At 39.4% G+C, this 19,758-nt stretch overlaps 1 protein-coding gene across 2 annotated transcripts in view; it reads left to right on the top strand.

The window, feature by feature from the left end:
- Positions 1-19,758, top strand: part of CTNNAL1 (catenin alpha like 1) — a 63,654-nt gene that overhangs the window by 40,480 nt on the left and 3,416 nt on the right. Inside the window, exons 10-15 of one of the 2 annotated variants that reach the window (XM_059141685.1) lie at positions 1,210-1,302; positions 5,080-5,230; positions 10,922-10,959; positions 13,089-13,136; positions 13,228-13,382; positions 18,876-18,924. In XM_059141685.1, coding sequence (XP_058997668.1) covers positions 1,210-1,302; positions 5,080-5,230; positions 10,922-10,959; positions 13,089-13,136; positions 13,228-13,382; positions 18,876-18,924 — 534 coding nt within the window. Of the gene's footprint in view, positions 1-1,209; positions 1,303-5,079; positions 5,231-10,921; positions 10,960-13,085; positions 13,137-13,227; positions 13,383-18,875; positions 18,925-19,758 lie in introns of both variants that reach the window. The other variant, XM_059141684.1, reaches the window with a different exon arrangement.

The raw sequence follows: 19,758 nt of genomic DNA on the forward strand, positions 1-19,758 counted from the left end.
AGAGCTGGTACTGCTGATAGGCCCAAATTCATAGGGAGAAGGAGTGGTTACTGGAAACTGGAAGGTCACAGAGTCTTTCAGAAAGCCACCGTGAGAGGTTCTGATTTCAGGACTAGACACAGAGACAGCCCAAGGCAACCCTGCAGGGAAAGAGCATGAGAATAAAGGCCGTGGCTCTGCATTCCTGCTGGTCTGTTGCTGGTCCTTCCCATTGCCCCCACGGAGCTGGAGACCACAAATGTCAGTGTCCCAGGGCATAAAGCAGTTTGGGAAGGAAGGAAAGTGGATGTGGATGGACAGAGAAAAGACATTCAGCCCAGTGTTCCTCCTCTGAACCTCTTCTGTTCTGCCCAGACCTTTCTGGGTGTTACTGGGATTTCACCTGTCACTTTTGCTGTAATTTCAGTTATTAATTGATATTTTAAGCCTGCCACTTACTGAAAACACCAGATATCTCTTAGTAAAAAAATATATACTTAACTTGTATATAACTTGTGCGTATGAGGTATATAGCCAACATGTATGTAAATGCACAGATAGGAACCACAGAGCTATCTCCATGTTACCTGCTGTGCCTGGCTCACCAAATCGCAAAGACTAGCAGTTAGAGGAGTCCTTAGACTAAGTGGACTAGCTTCCTCTCCGTTACTTGTTTACACATGAAAACTGCTAGGGAGCATTCTTAAAATGACTGTAGATACATCTCTGTTCTAAAATAGATTTGGTGGGGCACCTGGATGGCTCAGTGTGTTAAAGCCTCTGCCTTCAGCTCAGGTCTTGATTCCAGGGTCCTGGGATCGAGCCCTACATCAGGCTTTCCACTCAGCGGGAAGCTTGCTCCTCTTCCTCTCTCTCTGCCTACCTCTCTGCCTACTTGTGATCTCTGGCTGTCAAATAAATAAATAAAATCTTTAAAACAGATTTGATGATTATGTTTTTTAAAATAGTTTTTTAAAGGTATAATTGACATATAACATCCTGTAAGTTTAAGGTATACACATAATGATCTCATATATATATATATTTTGAAATGATCACCACAGTAAATTTGGTTTAACATCCATCGCCCTCATATAATTACAGAAAATCGTTTTTCCTTGTGATGGGAACTTGTAAGACCTACTCTCTTAGCAACTCTCAAGTATACCAAACAGTACTGTTAACTCCAGTCTTAAGTATTATACCCTCAGTTCAAATGTTGTCTCATAGGTCTGTCGATTGTTACGGCATATATCTGGGACAGAACCTCTTGAAATAACCTGTATACATGCAGAGGAAACATTTCAGGTGACTGGCCAACAGGTATGTATGGTCAATAGCAGATCATTTCTTTTTATTATGTCTTGTCTGAGTATCATAGCAAATTGTGTGGAAGGAAGATGTACGTGGTTCTGCATAACTCGAGGTCAATTCTCCTGAGAGTAATGAAGGAAATGGCATTGTCATGGATAGTGTGCCAGAACATAGCTGTCGTTCACACTGATGCTGCTCATCTGCGAAACTGGAGATTGACCCATTTAATTGATCTCCTGGTTTATATTTATTTTCAATGAATCTGTTGGCAGTGAAAGTTGTAATGACATATTTGAAAAGTAATTTACCGGGGCGTCTGGCTGGCTTAGGCAGTGGAGTATGAGTGTGCACTCTTGGTCTTGGGGTTGTGATTTCCGGCCCTGCATTGGGTATAGAGATTACTTAAATAAAATCTTAGAGGCACCTGGCTGGCTCAGTGAATTAAGTGTTTGCCTTCGGCTCAGGTCATGATCTCAGGGTTCTGGGATTGAACCCCACTTTGGGCTTCCTATTCAGTGGGGAGTCTGCTTCTCCCTCTCCTTCTGCCCGTCTCCCTGACTCATGCTCTCTCTCTCTCTCTCAAATAAATAAATAAAAACAAAAAAATAAAATTTTTTTTTAAAGATTTATTTATTTGTCAGAGAGAGAGCATAAGCAGCAGGAGCAGCAGACAGAGGGAGAAGCAGGCTTCTTGCTGAGCAGGGAGCCAGATGCAGACCTCAATCGCAGGGCCCTGGGATCATGACCCGAGCTAAAGGCAGACGCTTAACTGACTGAGCAGGAGTCCCCCCAAAAATAAAATCTTTAATTAAAAAAAAGTTACTGTTATGGACCAAGCCATAAAAATATTTATGTGTTTTGACCTAGGATTCCCAAGGACATAGGGAAAATTAGACAAACAGAAACTAAAGCAATATTTGTTCCCTCATTACTTATAATAAGATTCAGTTGGAACCAAAATAGTTCTCTTAAGTTAGATAAATAGTACATTATGACCTTAGCATGATAATGATAACTAGAATTAGCAACATTGAAAAATATATTGTTAAAATGTTAGATGATAAAAGCAGGATACAGATTGTATACTTACTACAATTGATACTATGTAAAATGTACATAGATAAGAAAATGAGGGATGCTTGGGTGGCTCATTCAGTTGAGTATCCAACTCTTGGTTTTGGCTCAGGTCATGATCTCAGGTTCGTGAGATCAAGCCCCATATTGGGGATTCTCTCTCTTCTTCTCCTTCTGCCCCTCCTGCTCATGCTCCCTCTTGCTCTCTAAAAATAAAAAAATCTTAAAAAAAAAATAGAAAATAACTACATGGGAATATGTAGAAATGAAAGTTCTTGAGCTTCTTTGGAAGAATTAGATTTTTTTCTGAATTTTCTGAAATACTACTTTGTCCTTATAATTTTCCAGAACCTTTAAAAAATTGATATCCCATTTAGTACTATCCCTGTCAAATTAATCTAAAGAGAAAAGCGAGGGGCTTCTTTCTTTTTTAGGTCTAAGCTCCAAAATACAATTTACCAGGTGTTCTTATCTGTCGTGCCAAAGGATGATACTCCTAACTGCATTACTAGTAGAGCCCTTGGATTTAGAGTTGAGAACAGCAACACCATAGAGTGGTGGTGGCCTGTGTCCTCCAGCAGAAGCATGTGGAATGTTGGAGGGATGTGTGCTTTCCTGTAGAGAACAGTGTCAAAGGCTTATCATGGAAGGAGGAAGTATACTAGTGATCCTTAGCAATGATCATCTGCTGAACATTTTATTATAACCAGAGGATCTCTGCTTATTAGGAGAAACCAAGGCTTTAATATTTACATCTCTACTTGAGGTTCATCCTGTTTGCCTTGGCTTTCAATATATTTCATCTGAATTAAAGAGTTGGACTCCGCTGCCTAGGCATTCAGCTCTTGCTATTCTGAAGCCGTGCTTGCTATGTGGCTGTGATTCTCTGCTTACTGTTTTTAATGTGACAGGGATATGAGGAATAACCACACTTTCTTCCCCAGGATGGTGATAGAGCCTGTTGGCAACTTCCGTAACCTGAGAAGCGTTTTTGTTCCCACAGCCTTAGCTTTTACTCCTAGTCCTTCCCATCTGCTTCGCAAAGGGATCATTTAAGGAAATAGAGCGTGCCTCTGGGATAATTTGTATTTATTTCTGGACATCTCTACTTGAGCTGTGTCCTCCTTATATTTCCTTTAGCATGTTCAGTCCTATCTAGGACACAGCGGAGCAGTTTGTACACCATACAGTGGCTTCTGGTCAAGAGGGGAGTCACCCTGAAATGTAGCCCATGGTTTTCTGGTGAGCCCATGTGCCCGCCTTCCCTGAACATGGGGAACCTTGTTTTGCTCATGAAGCTGCCACCTGCTTGTCAAGTCCTGTGCTCGTGTGACTGTGCCCACGCGGTTGGAGCATGTAGTTCTAATTCCCTTAAAAATAGGGTGACGGGGACCATATCAGTCTTCTGAAAGCCCTCCGGTGACTTCCTCTCTCACAGTCCAGTCCAGTCCTAACTGTGTATGTTCCGCATCCCATGGCCTCCGATGACCTTCCTTTTTTTTCCTGTCTGTTCAGTCTCCCTGGCCTATTGGCTGATCCTTGACATGCTAGAGGTGCCCCGCCTCATCCCAAACAACTCGCCTTAGGGTTCCTTTGTCTCCCCACCCCCAGCCTCCTTCAGTTCTCTGCCTTCACATGCCACCTTTTCCGTGACCGCCTAACATCCTCTCTCCTCCTTACCCTGGATTTTTATACATAATTTACAGTATCTGATCATTTACTTGTATGTTTTTTATCTGTCTCCCCCCAGTTTTTGTTATTTTTTTTAAGATTTTATTTATTTATTTGTCAGAGAGAGTGAGCACAGGCAGACAGAGTGGCAGGCAGAGGCAGAGGGAGAAGCAGGCTCCCTGCTGAGCAGGGAGCCCGAGGTGGGACTTGATTCCAGGACGCTGAGATCATGACCTGAGCCGAAGGCAGCTGCTTAACCAACTGAGCCACCCAGGCGTCCCGTGTCTCCCCCCAGTTTAATGTGAGCTTCACGGAGACAGGCATCTTGAATGAAAATGTCTGTTTCATTCAACCACGTCCCCAGCTCCTGGAACATGGGTACAGTGCCTGACACAGAGTAGGTGAATGAAGAGCCATGTATCAGTTACTTGTGTCCTGGAGCCTTGGTTTCTCTAGCTGTGTAATGGGAATAATATATTTTGTGTGTTTCCGAAGATTAATACTAATGTACATCAGACCTCTAAGACACTATCTCTAGAAGGTATCTGCCGTGTACTCGCGGGTATGTGTGTATGTTACCACTCCTGCCAGTGCCAGTACTACTAGCAGCCTACCACTGTCACTACTCCTACCACTCCCACGCCTCCTACCTCCACCAGCGCCATTACACTGTGGCCCCTGCTGCCACAGCCATGGCCCTGTCTCTTGTGCGACAGTGCGCACTATACTCTTTCCAGCCTGACTATAACTCTTTGAATTCTGCTGTGGAAATAACTGTTGAAACACTTTTCCTGAAATAAAGACCACTGCTCCCTGAATAAAGATTTGTATATGATGATGCATGCTGTTTATTTGTGGATCACATTAAAAAAAAAAGTTTTGTTCCATGTATCTCCATGTTGGCCAACATGGGGCTTAGGTGTGGAAGGCACTTCATCGTTGTTTGTTGAGTTGGACAGTACAGATTTAAGTTTGGTCTCCAATATAATGTTGAGAGCTAGGATTTTGAAATGGATACCTGTGTTTGTTGTATTTCATTAGATAATTTCTGCTGCTGAAACATTGACATTGCATCCATCTAGTAAAATTGCTAAAGAAAATCTAGACGTATTTTGTGAAGCTTGGGAATCCCAAATTGGTGACATGTCAACACTGCTAAGAGAAATTAATGACGTGTTTGAAGGAAGACGAGGTGAGAAATGGTCCACATATTTAGATATAGTAATATTTTAATTAGCTCTATTAGTTTTAATGTCAGACCTCAGTTGCAAAATGAATTATAATAACCCAGTGGGTTATTTATATAGTAACATATCTTCCACAGAGAAATTGTGAAAATGTTGTGTGTCCTTCTTTATTATAGTATGTAAGCAGTATGATTTATTGTACAACAGTATAGTAGATGTCTTTGAATTAATATTAATATTCTAGTTTTCCTATTGAAATTCAGTCATTCTATATTTTATCTTAATTGTTCTTTTGTTTTAGTACAAAAGCTCTTCTGTAATAGAATTATTCTCTGATTTAATTCTACTAACTTCATAATGAAATGAATGTAGTTATTTGATTTTTGAATTGCTTTCCTTCCACTTGGATGGAATCTCTTTCTTGATGACTACATAATCTTGGAAAATTTCCTGTGATGGGTAAGTTCATTGGTATTTCTACAACATGTAGAATAGCACTATACAATGTATAGGAAGACATCATTTTTATTCTTTATTTTAATAACAGGGACTTTTGTTTATTTTCCATTGTATTGTGTGTCCTCTTATTTATATTTATGTGTTTTCATGTATTTTCCCCCTTTGAATGGCTTCTATTAGCATCAAGCATGCTTTTTTTTTTAAATAAAATGTCCTTAAAGCCACAATAACATCAAATTACACATTTATTTTTGTTGACTTGAACATCTAAACATTTCATATTTTAAAAAATACCTATTTAGGATAATTGCTGATTTGCTTTTTAAAATCAAGAAATTAGATAGACTTTATAAGTATATGCAAATTTGTGAAGTATAATAAATGTTTACCATGCTTTTACATTTAAAGTTTTCTGTGATAGCTAGTCTAAATGGCTAATCCTTTTGATGCTTTTATAAAATATAAGCATGTGGATTTTCATGTGAGGCAGTTTTCATATATTAAAAGGTAGAGTGATAATGTTGATTCATGTCTGAAGAAGGTCATTTGACTGTAGGATGTGTTTAGGAAATGAAGAAAGTGACTTCCCCATCTTTCTCAGCACGAGCACCCACTACAGATAGATGAGAACTGAAACAGGAAAACCCTGTACTTATGTTTGGGCCACATGGTCTCTGGTTTCTTTTACTCTCAAGCTGGATGTTATTAAAATGGTCTCCTCTTTGGGTTTAGGTAACATATCCTCAAAAAAATCAGGGCTTCTTTAGGGCTTCGTAGGTGGGGAGCTGTTGCCTCCATCAATGACACATCCATTGTTGAACTGGAGAAGAATCTTGCTGTTCAGAAGGATCCTTAAGTGGAGTTAACTGAGATGGAGGTGGTTGATTTCTTGTACTTCCTTTCTTTGTCCTGACCTTTATCAGTAAGCTCATAAGAATAGCTTTTCTGACAAAGATGTTCAGCTCTGGGTGAGCAATTATTGATTGGCTTGAGTCCAGTGTCACAGTGTTGTTTTTCCTGTTCTGTACAATTATTACGACAAGCCTGCCTATTACCTTGCACCTGTCCACTACTTTCCATACAAAGGACACAGTGTATTCTTCAGATCCTGATTTCTCTCTGCTACTGTTATAACTCATGTTACAGCTATTATTGAAAAGCCTTTGCTGTATTCTAGCTACCTTTGTTCTGCTCTGAGTATCTTGACTCTCATTACTAGAAGAATTATCAAATATGTTTGCAAGAATAGTTTAACCAACCAATTAAAGCAAATAACATGGTAAGCAATGAGAAAGGGACTCAGAGCTAGGTCATTGTCCCTCTTACCCTGAGACATGCAAATTTCACAATAGGGCCTCCTGGGATTGTTTTGAGAACTCAAAAATCACTACTTGTCTTTCTGCTTTCTCTCTTCATCTATTTCTGCCTTCTTACCAAACCCTCCTGGGAAGCCATGGTCTTTATATTAGAAAGGACCAGATCAGAAAGACTCCACTTTCCCTTAATGGTGAATATGTAGTCATAGAGCTTAGAATTTGAGATTATTTTAGATAACTAAGTGTTGAAAGAAGCCTCCTCTCACAGCTTGGAAATTGTACTTCAAAGAGGCTGAATTTCTCTTGCTCTGTTTGAACCATCTTAGAATTAGTATGACTAGGCTTCAGTATACAGAGATTACCCAGTGGCTGTGTTCCATAGCTCTGTGCCTAACTTATCACTTGGCAGACTGGATGTATAAGGTGCTGTTTGCGGAAAGGGGAGGCATAGAAGGAGGAACATGCTTGTGGATAAATATGAGTTAAATAAGAGTTCATATAAATATGAACATGGAGTTCAAAACAAGGGAATGACCTATCCAGACAAGAGATGATGAGATGACGATCGTAGAAATGGAGAAAAAAGGACTGACTGAAGAAGAATTTTGCAGGTCATATTGGTAGGATTTGGTGATTGAGTGTAGAGGTAAGGGAGAGTTTGAGGATGACAACTGGGTTTGGATTAGAATACCCCAGGCCTGCTCCTGTAGTTAGCTCCCAATCACCTATCCTTCAATAGTTAGTGATTCATTTTCAGTGGGTCTAGGACATGATCTTTCTGATCATGCCATGCGGAGCTCCTTCCAGAATCAAAAAAGCTAATTGTGGGAACTTCTAATAGGGAATTATATGGCACATCTTTAGTGAAATAGTGAGACTTTTTTGTCCTTGGGAAATTAGCTTTAGTTCATAGAGATGCAGAAGAGCTCTGGATAGTGAAAATGACAGCAGCATTTCTCAGGTTTTCATAAGAGATCATTTTGGTACCCTCATCAGATGAGAGGGGCTCTTGAGTTTAACCCTGAACTTGGTTTATCTGGAGGGGTAAGGTGAGCAGTAAAGATGGTGCAATTGTGGTGTTGATTTAGGGAGTATTAAACAAAGGATTTGGGGAGTACTAAAATTATAACAGTGAAAATAGTGCTTTGAAAACAGGTTTTATAATTCAAATATCGACTCTGTTTTCCCCATTAAAATTCCTGTTTTTCCAGTTACTTCTAATGTTTATAATGTGTTTTCATCAGAGGTAGGAATTGTTTGTTAATGCTACTTCTTGAATTTGATATATGAGCTAAACATAACTGAGTTAATGTATTTGCTCTTAGAATCAATGATAATAATTAAGCTTGTCTGGAAAAAACAGGTATAAAATTAAGTATAAAATGATTCAGATTAATGATTTTTGGTATTTTTATCAACTTTTAAAAAATGATTATTAAACTTAGCTTAAATTGGAATTGGGGGAAAGAGGAATAACCTTACCTGCATAGCATTTGGGGAAAAGCTATCCTGAAGAATGGTGAGTTTTGCCATTATCCTCAAATATGCAAATCATTGTGAGTTGAACTAAATTGTGGGAATAGGGAACACAGCAAAGTATGTGTAAGACAGTCTTGGGGACTGGAGTGCCATTGATTAACTGGTGGTGGTGATGCTAGCAAACCAGATTATGTAAAGGCCCCTTTTTTCATTGCATTTATTTCTCCCTGCCTTCTGGTTTCTTTAACTGTGTTGTTTCTCAGAGAAGTAAGAGGTACTAAGATAGGTGTTTTTTTGTTTTGTTTTGTTTTGTTTTTTGTTTTTTCTCTAGGAGACTAAATGTGAGCATTTCAGGGTCATAGGCACTATGGAGGATCACAAGGGTAGATAATACAAGATTGCCCACGCCTAAGCTAATTATGCTTAAGTAATGATTATGCTCCTTTCTGCAGCTTATTAAGACCACTTTTTAGGGATATGATGGGCAGCATTTGGACTTTGATTTAAGATATATGATCAATTTTGAGGTTTTATTTTTTATTTTTTTTTTTTTTATTTTTTTTTTTTAAAGATTTTATTTATTTATTTGACAGAGAGAAATCACAAGTAGATGGAGAGGCAGGCAGAGAGAGAGAGAGAGGGAAGCAGGCTCCCCGCCGAGCAGAGAGCCCGATGCGGGACTCGATCTCAGGACCCCGAGATCATGACCCGAGCCGAAGGCAGCGGCCCAACCCACTGAGCCACCCAGGCGCCCAATTTTGAGGTTTTAAATGACTTAAAGTCTTCTGTTAATCTTTCACTGCTAAATCAGGCACTTTTTATATCAGGGCTAGGAGACAAGTTATGGAAATAATGTATTTTTTTTAAAGATTTTATTTATTTATTTGACAGACGGAGATCACAAGTAGGCATAGAGACAGGCAGAGAGAGAGGAGGAAACAGGCTCCCCGCTGAGCAGAGAGCCCGATGTGGGGCTCGATCCCAGGATCCCAGGATCATGACCTGAGCCAAAGGCAGAAGTTTCCACCCACAGAGCCATCCAGGCACCCCGGAAATAATGTCTTTAAATTGTTTTTTTCTCTCTCACAATTCTGAGAACAGAAAATCATTAATAAAAGTAACTTACAATTCTGACATTACAAAGAAATGATTTGAACCATAAAGCTATTCCCGAGTACCAATGGCTGACCTGTAATGACAATTCATTTTCTAGATCAACGCTGTTTCACAGAAATGAAGGTGAGCCACATATGTAGTTTAAAGTTTCCTAGGAGACACAAGAGAAACTTAAAAAGAAATAGGTGACATTCATTTCAATGTTTTTTACTTAACCCAATGTATCTGTTTATAATCAATACTTAAAAATTATTAATGAGGTCTTTTCCATTTTTTTCCCCTTTATATTAAATCTTCAAAATCCAGTATGTACTTCATACTTACAGCAGCACATCACAATTCAGGCTGGTCATGTTTCAGTTGCTCAACAGTCACCATGGCTGGTGGATTCCATATTTAGCAGCACAGCTGTAGGCGAAAACTTAAATATTTGTGAACAGGCTCACTCTGTTCATGGAACAGTCGTTCTGTAAGAAAGTATATGACTTAGTGTTCTTACACAGTATTTACTTTCATTAGGTGAAACGGTATGAAATTGCTCTTTTTATATTTCAAAAGTGGCTGAATATCAGCAATTTCATATGGTTCTACCTGGTACATTACAGCTGAACAAACTCCCATTCCTTGAAGTCAACAAGCAATTACCGTTCAATCTTCCTGTGAGTTCTTTCCTCTAGTCACAAACTAGGCTTTAAAAACAATCTACCGTCCATTGTAACCTGAGTTCATCCATGATCCAGAAGTTTGAAATGTGAACGCACAGGGTTGCACATCACATGCCTCCTTCCTTCTTTTCTCAGTTCCTGTGCTTCCTGCGGGGGCTGACCCACAGCTGAGAGACTGCTGTTTGGTTTGCTTCATCCTCCTATCTTGTATACTCGAGTTGCTCTCTTTGACAGGAAGAATATTTTAAGAATTTAGCTGTAAATGCTTTGGTTTGATAGTCACAGAAAAGGAAAGAAGCACTAATAACCAGTATGGATAAAAGAAGAATCTGGTTTCATCAGAGGCAGCTGCTGTAAAAGATTTCACTAGGAATGAAGCTGTTGTAAATATAAGTAAATAGCACTGAGATACTTTGCCTTTCTGCCGTTACATCCGGGGGAGGGAGACATTCTCCAACCAGGTACCTTAGAGATACAACTGTTGACAACCTTCGTGTTCACCAAATTACAATTTTGTTTCTGAAACACACGTAATTAATAGACTAAATTACCAAAACTAATATACTAACATTCCTATTTAATAATATTAAGAAGATTAAACGTGAATAATAGAAAATACTCTAATAGAAAATTTGTTTTAAGTTGTATGTGTTATTTGTAGGAGAGAAGTATGGCTACCTGTCACTTCCAAAGCCAATGGTAAGTAGAAGAGTTTTGTACATTCTGGAATGTTTTGAACTCAAATTATAAATTTGAGACTGAAACTGATGCATCAGACTGCATTCTAAAATAGTATCCACTAGATGGCCAGCTTGGTGACATGTATGAAGATGGCTTCTGTACTTTTTCAGACTGTTCCCTTTCAGTCTTCATTACATACTTTAATAATAATCATTTGTAAAAGTAAAAATAATGAAAACATAACTGAATTAAAAAAATAATAAGACAGGGTGGGTGTGAAGTTCTATAATAAAATAAACCCTCAAGGGGTGCCTGGGTGGCTCAGTGGGTTAAAGCCTCTGCCTTTGGCTCAAGTCATGATCTCAGGGTCCTGGGATCGAGCCCCACATTGGGCTCTCTGCTCAGCGGGGAGCCTGCTCCCCTGCCCCCCCCACGCCTGCTTGTGATCTCTGTCTGTCACATAAATAAATAAAATCTTTTTAAAAAGAAGTAAACCCTCAAAACCTCAAAGCTTATGTCTTAATTGCTTTATCAATTGCTTTCTAGTCTACCAAAGGAAAAAGATACAGATGATGTGACTCTCTGTACAAGGAGGGGCCAGAGAAATCATGGATCATCTGTGTTTTCCCGTGAACATAAGGGGCAGCTTGTTCTTGTACATGTGTGTGGCTTTAGAGTTTCCCCACATTCATTGTCTGTCCTATTTCTTCTCTAGTAAGCAGCATTAGAAAATCACAAAAGGGCTTTGTTAAATGAACAAATATAAACTTATGGTTTATAAGTTTATAAATATAAACCATAAGTTTATATTTGCTCATTTAGAGTTGAGAAGAGTTGAGGCTCTTCTGTTCTGCAGTGGAACTGGGGAAAGAACAGCTGGTCAGAAGTATCAAGTTGTGGTAATAATAAGGGAAACAAAAAACAAGGAGATACACATATGCCTGGAAGGTATTGATGATGACCTGTTTCTTAAGCTAGGGGGACTAGGTATTTTGTTTTATTATGTTGTAGTTTATACTTTGTGTACATCTACTCAATGTGTGTGTGTGTGTGTGTGTGTGTGTGTGTGTGCGCGCTTATTGTTTGAGTAAGTGTTAAAAAAAAAAGGCTACTAGCCTCCTGCCCCTTCATGTTCACTAGCCCAACCATTCTGGAATTCCTGCCCCAATTAGGGGAGCTCCCACCAGACTTTATATTGAGGGGAATGGCCAACCTGGGCTGCCATCTTCTGAGAGCTTTTGCATATATTTCTCAAAGAAACATTGCTATTGGTAGTGGTGTCTATTTTTTTTTTTTTAAGATTTTATTTATTTATTTGACAGAGAAAGCACACAAGAAGGGGGAGAGGCAGAGGGAGAGAGAGAAGCAGTCTCCCTGCTGAGCAGGGAGCCCAATGAAGGGCTTGATCCCAGAACCCCGAGATCATGACCTGAGCCAAAGGCAGATGCCCCACTGTTGTTCATGGAAATAGGCATCTATGGGCTAGCCTTGTAACCAAACAGCAATGTTTTCGCCTCTCCTAGAGGAACCATATTCTGTGTTCTATATAGCTTACACACAAACAAACTTGCTCTTTCAGAAATAGGGGCCCATCAAATATGTTGACTCACATATGAAGTGCTATATTCTAAGTATAATTTCCTATCCAGCCTGGGGTAGAGGATCAGGAACGGGGATGTCAGTGACACTAGAGTGCTGAAATTTAGCCCTCAACGGGGAAATTGGTTAAAGGAATTGAGCTCCAGAGTCTTAACAGTAGGAACATGTGGAAAACTACATGTAGTGGCTAATTTTATGACATTTCATAAAAATAACTCAATAGAGGGACCAGGAATGTTTGGAGGTGTAATAACTGGACTCTGAGAAGACTGCAGAAGTCTTTAAGTCCTTCTGGTACATGATCTGCTTTCCCTGGTCCTGGGTTTCTAACTACTTAACCTGTTCAAAGCTCAACTTACATGCTAGAAGAGTATTTGCAAATAGTTGGTTGTTTCAACTTAATTTAACATAGTTTAAGTATGTTCTGAAAATGTTTAAATTAAAATTTTATTACAGGCAATTTGCTTCATTTTCTATCACTATTGTATTTCCTCACAATTAACCGTAATGCTTTTTAAGATGTCTTAATCTTTTCATTGTCATAGAAGAATAACGCAAACCTGAAATCATTAAAACCAGACAAGCCTGACTCAGAGGTAAGACCTTTTTCCTTTAACAGTCTTACTTCTAATCTTCTTTTACATCAATAATGACAATATTGTGGTGATTAAAATGTGTGTTTTACAGGAGCAAGCCAAGATAGCAAAGCTTGGACTTAAGCTGGGTTTGCTTACCTCTGATGCCAACTGTGAGATCAAGAAATGGGGGGATCAGGAAAATGAGATTGTTCAAAATGGGCGAACCATGTCCAGTATGGCCTATTCTGTGTATTTATTTACCAGGTAAATATAGTTACACTTTGATTCTTTTAAATCAGTTTCATAATAGTCAATGCAAGGGAAGGCTCATTTTATTTTATTTTATTTTATTAAGATTTTATTTATTTATTTGACAGACAGAGATCACAAGTAGGCAGAGAGGCAGGCAGAGAAAGAGAGGGAAGCAGGCTCCCTGCTGAGCAGAGAGCCCGATGCGGGGCTCGATCCCAGGACCCTGAGACCATGACCCGAGCCAAAGGCAGCGGCTCAATCCACTGAGCCACCCAGGTGCCCCGGGAAAACTCATTTTAATCGTTAATAGATTAGAGTCAATTTCAAATAGTCTGTAAAAAAGACTAAGTTCTTATGATAATTAAGTGAATGCAACAAGAAGACATTTATATAAATAGGATTTAGATTTAGAAAATAACCAGGTTGTGTCCTGTTCTTTTCCTAATTTTGAAATAATTTTGCATTCTGATTTTTGTCATTCTGTGTATCATTCTCTCTTCCAGCCAGCATCAGTAAGTTTAGAATAACATGCCTTTTAACCCTTTATGCAAGTGATTTATAATTGATTAGATAATACAGATTGATTAGATAATACATTATTAGATAATATTATATATATTAGATAATTAGATAATTATTAGATAATAATTGATTAGATAATACAGATCAAAGAATAGAACCATGAGGACTACAGCTTTAACAGGGTGCCAGATCTCCATGAATCAGTATTCATTATATAGCAGAGAATTTTCCTAACTTAGTAAACTTAGTAACTTAGTAGTAAACTATACAACCTATGTTCTCTGTCTTGACCACATTATAAGACTCTTACCAAATGCCTCATCGAGGTCCATGTTGATCACATTCTACAATCTTCTATTACAATATATATTTAAGGCATAGTAATTCCATGTTGCTAAACATTTATCAGTTATCTGCTCAATAATCTGTTCTAGAATTTTTTCAAGGAATAACTTCAGACTTTTCACTAATTTTCTGAAATTTGTCTTTTTTATTATTGGAAACCTGAAAAATACTTGATATCTCTAATGCTATGGCTCTACTCCTACACCTTTTGATTTTGAAAATATTCTCAGCAGTGGTTCACACCTATAAGTTATTTCAGTATTTTGCAATGTAATCTGTTTCATGTGGAGTCTTTTTTTCTTTCATTTTTAAAAAAAGATTTTATTTATTTATTTGACAGAGAGAGATCACAAGTAGGCAGAGAGAGAGAGAGAGGAAGAAGCAGGCTCCCCGCTGAGCAAAGAGCCTGTTGGGGACTTGATCCCAGGACCCTGAAATCACCACCCGAGCCGAAGGCAGAGGCTTAACCCACTGAGCCACCCAGGCGCCCCTCATTTGTTTTTTAAAGACTTATTTCTTTAGTTTTAGAGAAAGAGAGAGAGAGAGAAAGAGAACATGCCCTTGTTAACAGGGGGAGGGGCAGAGTGAGAGCGAGTCTGCTGCAAATTCCCCTCTGAGAGCAGAGCCTGTCTGCGGTGGTGCTCGATCTTATGACCTGAGCTGAAGCCAGGAGTCAGTCACCCAACCAACCGAACCATCCAGGCGCCCCTCATCTGGAGTCTTAAGCTCAGTTGAACTAGATAGTGTAAGGGCCTATTTAGCCAGAGCAGCCATTTTGTTGTTTATGCAGTAAAACTTAAAATTGACCCTACCCCCCCTCCCAGGGGAACTTACTTAAAAGCAAGTCCGGGGAAACAAGTCCCAGGGAACAAAACCCAAATATAAGGGTGGGTCAGGTCAGGTGGAGATAACAGCCCGAATGCAGGGATGAGTTGGGTCAGGTGGAGACATCCAATCAGTAGATCGAGCATACTGTCTCCCTAGCTACCAAGGAGTGTGGGCCCCACCTTTTGGGCGCCAATTCTGACCAAGGTGATAGGCTAGTTCAAATAGCTACTATGGGGTGAATTGTAACTCAGTTGGCCACCCGTGTGTGACCTAGCATGACTGTGCAGCTTTCTCTGTGTGTTGCAATCTCATTGGCCACCTGTGTGTGGCCAGGCTCAACCACATGGTCTTTGCTCTATAAAAGTTAGTCTGTGAGGCAGGGAGGGGTTGCCCTCTCTGTAAGAGGCGTGGCCCGAATGGTTTGTTTGATTCTTGGTGCTTGGCGGAAATAAAACTTTGCTTGACCTTTGCTTTGTATCAGTCTTGCTCCTTTGACCATGGACCCATTATTGGGCGACCCAACATTGGGGGACCCAACATTGGGGACCCAACAGATAGGACCTCCACAACTCTGTGGGCATTGGGGTTCAATAAATAGCACCCTTTTCCCTACCCAAGTTCTGAAGAAAATGAAAAAATAAGCAAAAGAATAGGCACTGTAATGTTTATAGTGATAAAGCTATTATTGGATAATGTAGTTTATATCCACTAGCAAGTAGGTTTTTTTTTTTTTTTTTTTTTTAAGATTTTATTTATTTATTTGACAGAGAGAAATCACAAGTAGATGGAGAGGCAGGCAGAGAGAGAGAGAGAGAGGGAAGCAGGCTCTCCGCTGAGCAGAGAGCCCGATGCGGGACTCGATCCCAGGACCCTGAGATCATGACCTGAGCCGAAGGCAGCGGCTTAACCCACTGAGCCACCCAGGCGCCCAGCAAGTAGGTTTTTAAAAGTGATCTCCAGAATTCAGAAATCTTCCTCTACAGGGACAGAATGCATCTCTTAAAATACCTGACAGAGGAGGTGCCTCCTTAAAGGCAGCTTTATTTCCAAGAGAAGAAAGAAAAAGGAAAGGCCTACCACATCCAATTTATTTTCGCAAAGTCACCAGAAAGACTGAAAAGCTAAATAAATGTCCACACTCTTCTCTGGGAAGAAACAAGAGGGAGAGCTGAGAGAAGTGAGGGAAGTTGCTGGTGAAGATGTCTCCGCCCAGAAGGAAGGGTAGGAGTGAGGGAGGAGATGCATTTCCCTCTCGCGGCACTCTGCCTTTTCAAGATACAGAATTCTCCTGGAGAGCGCAGGAGAAGTGGTAGGAGCTGAATGATTTGGCCTCTGCTCAGCAGTCATCTGTTAATACTTGACCATACTTTCCAGCATCGGTGACCTTTCCTCTTCGGTGGTTTCCTTCCTTTGTGCTTAATTGTTTTTCTCCGCAAGCTTCTCCTGGGATTGAGTCTTGCTAACACCTTTTTTCTTAGTTCCTGTCTTTTTAAAATCTGATGAGTGACATTTGCAGAAGAAAGTGAAATGGAACTCCTTCGTTTACTTACACCAAATGCTCACAGGTTAGCTGAAATAACAGATCTTGACCTTTGGCTGCCATCATGCTAGTTATCGCCCAGTGATAAAAGTCAGATCTTTAAAACCAAAAATTTGTTTTGACTGATGAAAACTGGAGGAATATCATTATCACTAAATAAATGTAATTCAGTATATAAAATCTTCCTGAACAGAGGATTCATTAGTAGAATTTTCTGTTTAAGTTTTTAGCTGCTTCTTTTATTTCTTGTTTCTTGTTTCAGAATACTCCAGGGTGATATGGTCAGCATTTTTTGTTTGAGGGTCAGGATAGTGGATTCTGGTAAGGGATGACATGCATCCCGTAGAGACTAGGAAGCAAGAGAGGCTGCATTGTGAGGGGTAGGAATAACTAAAGCTCTGTGGAATGGGACTTGTTACTGGACATAGTTATTAGACAGAAATGCTCAGTTCAGGGAAAAGAATGGATTTTCTGGAATGGGTAACACTTTGTGCCGTTTTGACACATGTGGGTGGTAGATCTGTGGTAAAATCTCAGGCTGGCTTTGTTTTCTACCCACACTGTCAGCCTTTGTTTTTCCCTTACATTTTTTTCTGTTTTCCCTTAATACTTGGGATTTGCCAGCCTCGCCTAGTTGCTTGTTTCTTTTTTAAAATATTTTTTAAAGATTTTATTTATTTATTTGACAGAGAGAGATCACAAATAGGCAGAGAGGCAGACAGAGAGAGAGAGGGAAGCAGGCCCCCCGCTGAGCAGAGAGCCCGATGCGGGACTCCATCCCAGGACTCCAGGATCATGACCTGAGCCAAAGGCAGTGGCTCAACCCACTGAGCCACCCAGGTGCCCCATCTTTTTAAAAATATTTTTTAAGGATTTATTTATTTGAGAGAGAGAGAATGTGTGTGAGCAGGGGTAGGGGCAGAAGGAAAGAATCTCAAGCAGATTCCCTGTTCAGTGGGGAGCCTAATGTGAGGCTTAATCCCATGACCCGTGAGATCATGACCTGGGCACCTCTTGTTTCTGAGACCCACCTGTTAGCCTTCACAATATCCAGTTTTACAGTTTTCCTGGGCAATTTTATAGCTTTTCCTCAGGCTGTTGTTTAAGGTTGTCTTAACAATGTATATAATTTCTTAGTAATTTGTAGGTGATAATTCATATTTCTTGATAATTTTAAAGGTTTTACTTTTAAGTACTCTCTACACCCAGTAAGGGGCTCAAACTTACGACCCGAGATCAAGAGTTACGTGCTCTACCAACTGAGCCTGCCAGGCATCCCAATTTCTTAATAATTTACATATTTAAGACTAGTGCCTTATAGCTTAAAACAATTTCAGACTTACTAGAGCCTTATAGATCTTTAAGTGGCTTCTGTTCCATAATTTCATTTGATGATTACAGGGGTTTATCAAAGAACAGAAAATTTGTACATGTCACAGATGTTGAGGGCAGAATTGGTTGTTACCAGATTTCTTCTGATTCACGCGTCGTTTACTGCTCTTCTTAATGCATTCTGCTGTTCTTTTTGCTGTGGTTTGCTTTTTGTTTGTAGGGGTCATGGTTCTTGGTAGTTTTCAATCTGATGTTCCCTAATCTTCTGATGAGAGCGGTAGCACAAATATTATGACTATTTTATAGACTCTGTGCTGAAACTTAAATGATAAGCCTTGTCAAAGTTTTAGAATTAAAAATGAGAATTTTTTGAGCTTTGGTCTGATTCTCTCAACATTATGTAACAAAGGCCGTTTGTTTAAGACATATTGTCAGATCTCATGTATTTAATTTGTGAAGCAAAATGAGAAAGTTAAAAAGGAAAAATAAGACTTAAATATTGCCAATTTTAAATTTATTTACATTATAAAATCAACTTATATTATGTTCCCTGAAAAAATTAAAGTGCCCTAAGAAGTAATAAAGTCATAGGGGCACCTGGGTGGCTCAGTGGTTTAAGCCTCTGCCTTCAGCTCCGGTCATGATCCGGGGTCCTGGGATTGAGCCCCGCATCAGGCTTTCTGTTTAGTGGGGAGTCTGCTTCCCCCTCTTTCTCTGCTTGTCTCTCTGCCTACTTGTGGTCTCTGTCTGTCAAATAAATAAATAAAATCTTTAAAAAAAAAAAGAATAAGGTCACAATATTATTAGTCTATTCAATATTACTCTTCAAAACTTGGGATCTATTAATACACAAAATACTCTTGAACTTTTATGTTATGAAACCAGTTATCAGACAGTAACTTTTTCTTAGACCTCCTTAATAATTCATTTTATTTCAGAGGAGAAGGGCCACTGAAAACTTCCCAGGATTTAATTCATCAACTAGAGGTATGTTTTATTTCCATTCTATGCTATTAATTTAATTCTGGATGTAAAGTGGGTAATAACAGATTTTCTAAATGATTTACCATATCATGTTTGTATGCTTACCTCTGCACACACATGTTTAGAGAAAAGTGAAAAAGCAGAGGGCTTGCAGTAGCATTTCATGAAGTTTTTTTGGGATATCTTGTATAAAATTCAAATATTATAAGGATAAAACAGAATGGACTTTGTTGACCGTCAATAGGTGCAGTAAGTTACAGGTTTTCCAAGTAGGTGGAAATATCCTGTCAGCAGATGCAGTATCCTGGATACTTTCCTGAATTCCAGGAAGGCTTTTTGGCCTCTTCATTATTGGATTGGATGAATGATATTGAGCAAATGAGGACAGCACATGGAAAAGGATCTGTCATAGGCTTGAGGCAGTTGGAGGGTACTTGGCACAGTTTCCTTCTTCCCTTCCATATTCCTGCTGATATAAGGCATTCAGGGAGGGGCAGACACACTCATCCCCACCCCATGCACCAGCGTATCTAATGGAACTCCATGTAGGCCCATCTTGAATTCTTCTCCCTCAGTTAGAGGCTTTCAATTGGCGAGTGGGTTGCAAGATTACTTTCTCTAATTCTCATGTTATTTTGTTTGCTTTTCTAGAACCATGGGCATTCTCCTATTAGAAATGTGTCATTTCTGTCACTTTCTTACCTTTAATAGTTTCCTTTGGCATTCCCATGCGCTGCTACCAGAGCCTCTTCAGTAAAGGGATTTTACCTTAGGTGGATGATTATCATCAGAGTCAGAAGACTTATAGAAAATATTTTTTTTATAAAGTCAACTATA

The sequence above is a fragment of the Mustela lutreola genome, chromosome 12 (assembly GCF_030435805.1).
Source record: "Mustela lutreola isolate mMusLut2 chromosome 12, mMusLut2.pri, whole genome shotgun sequence".
Classification (NCBI taxonomy): Eukaryota; Metazoa; Chordata; class Mammalia; order Carnivora; family Mustelidae; genus Mustela; species Mustela lutreola.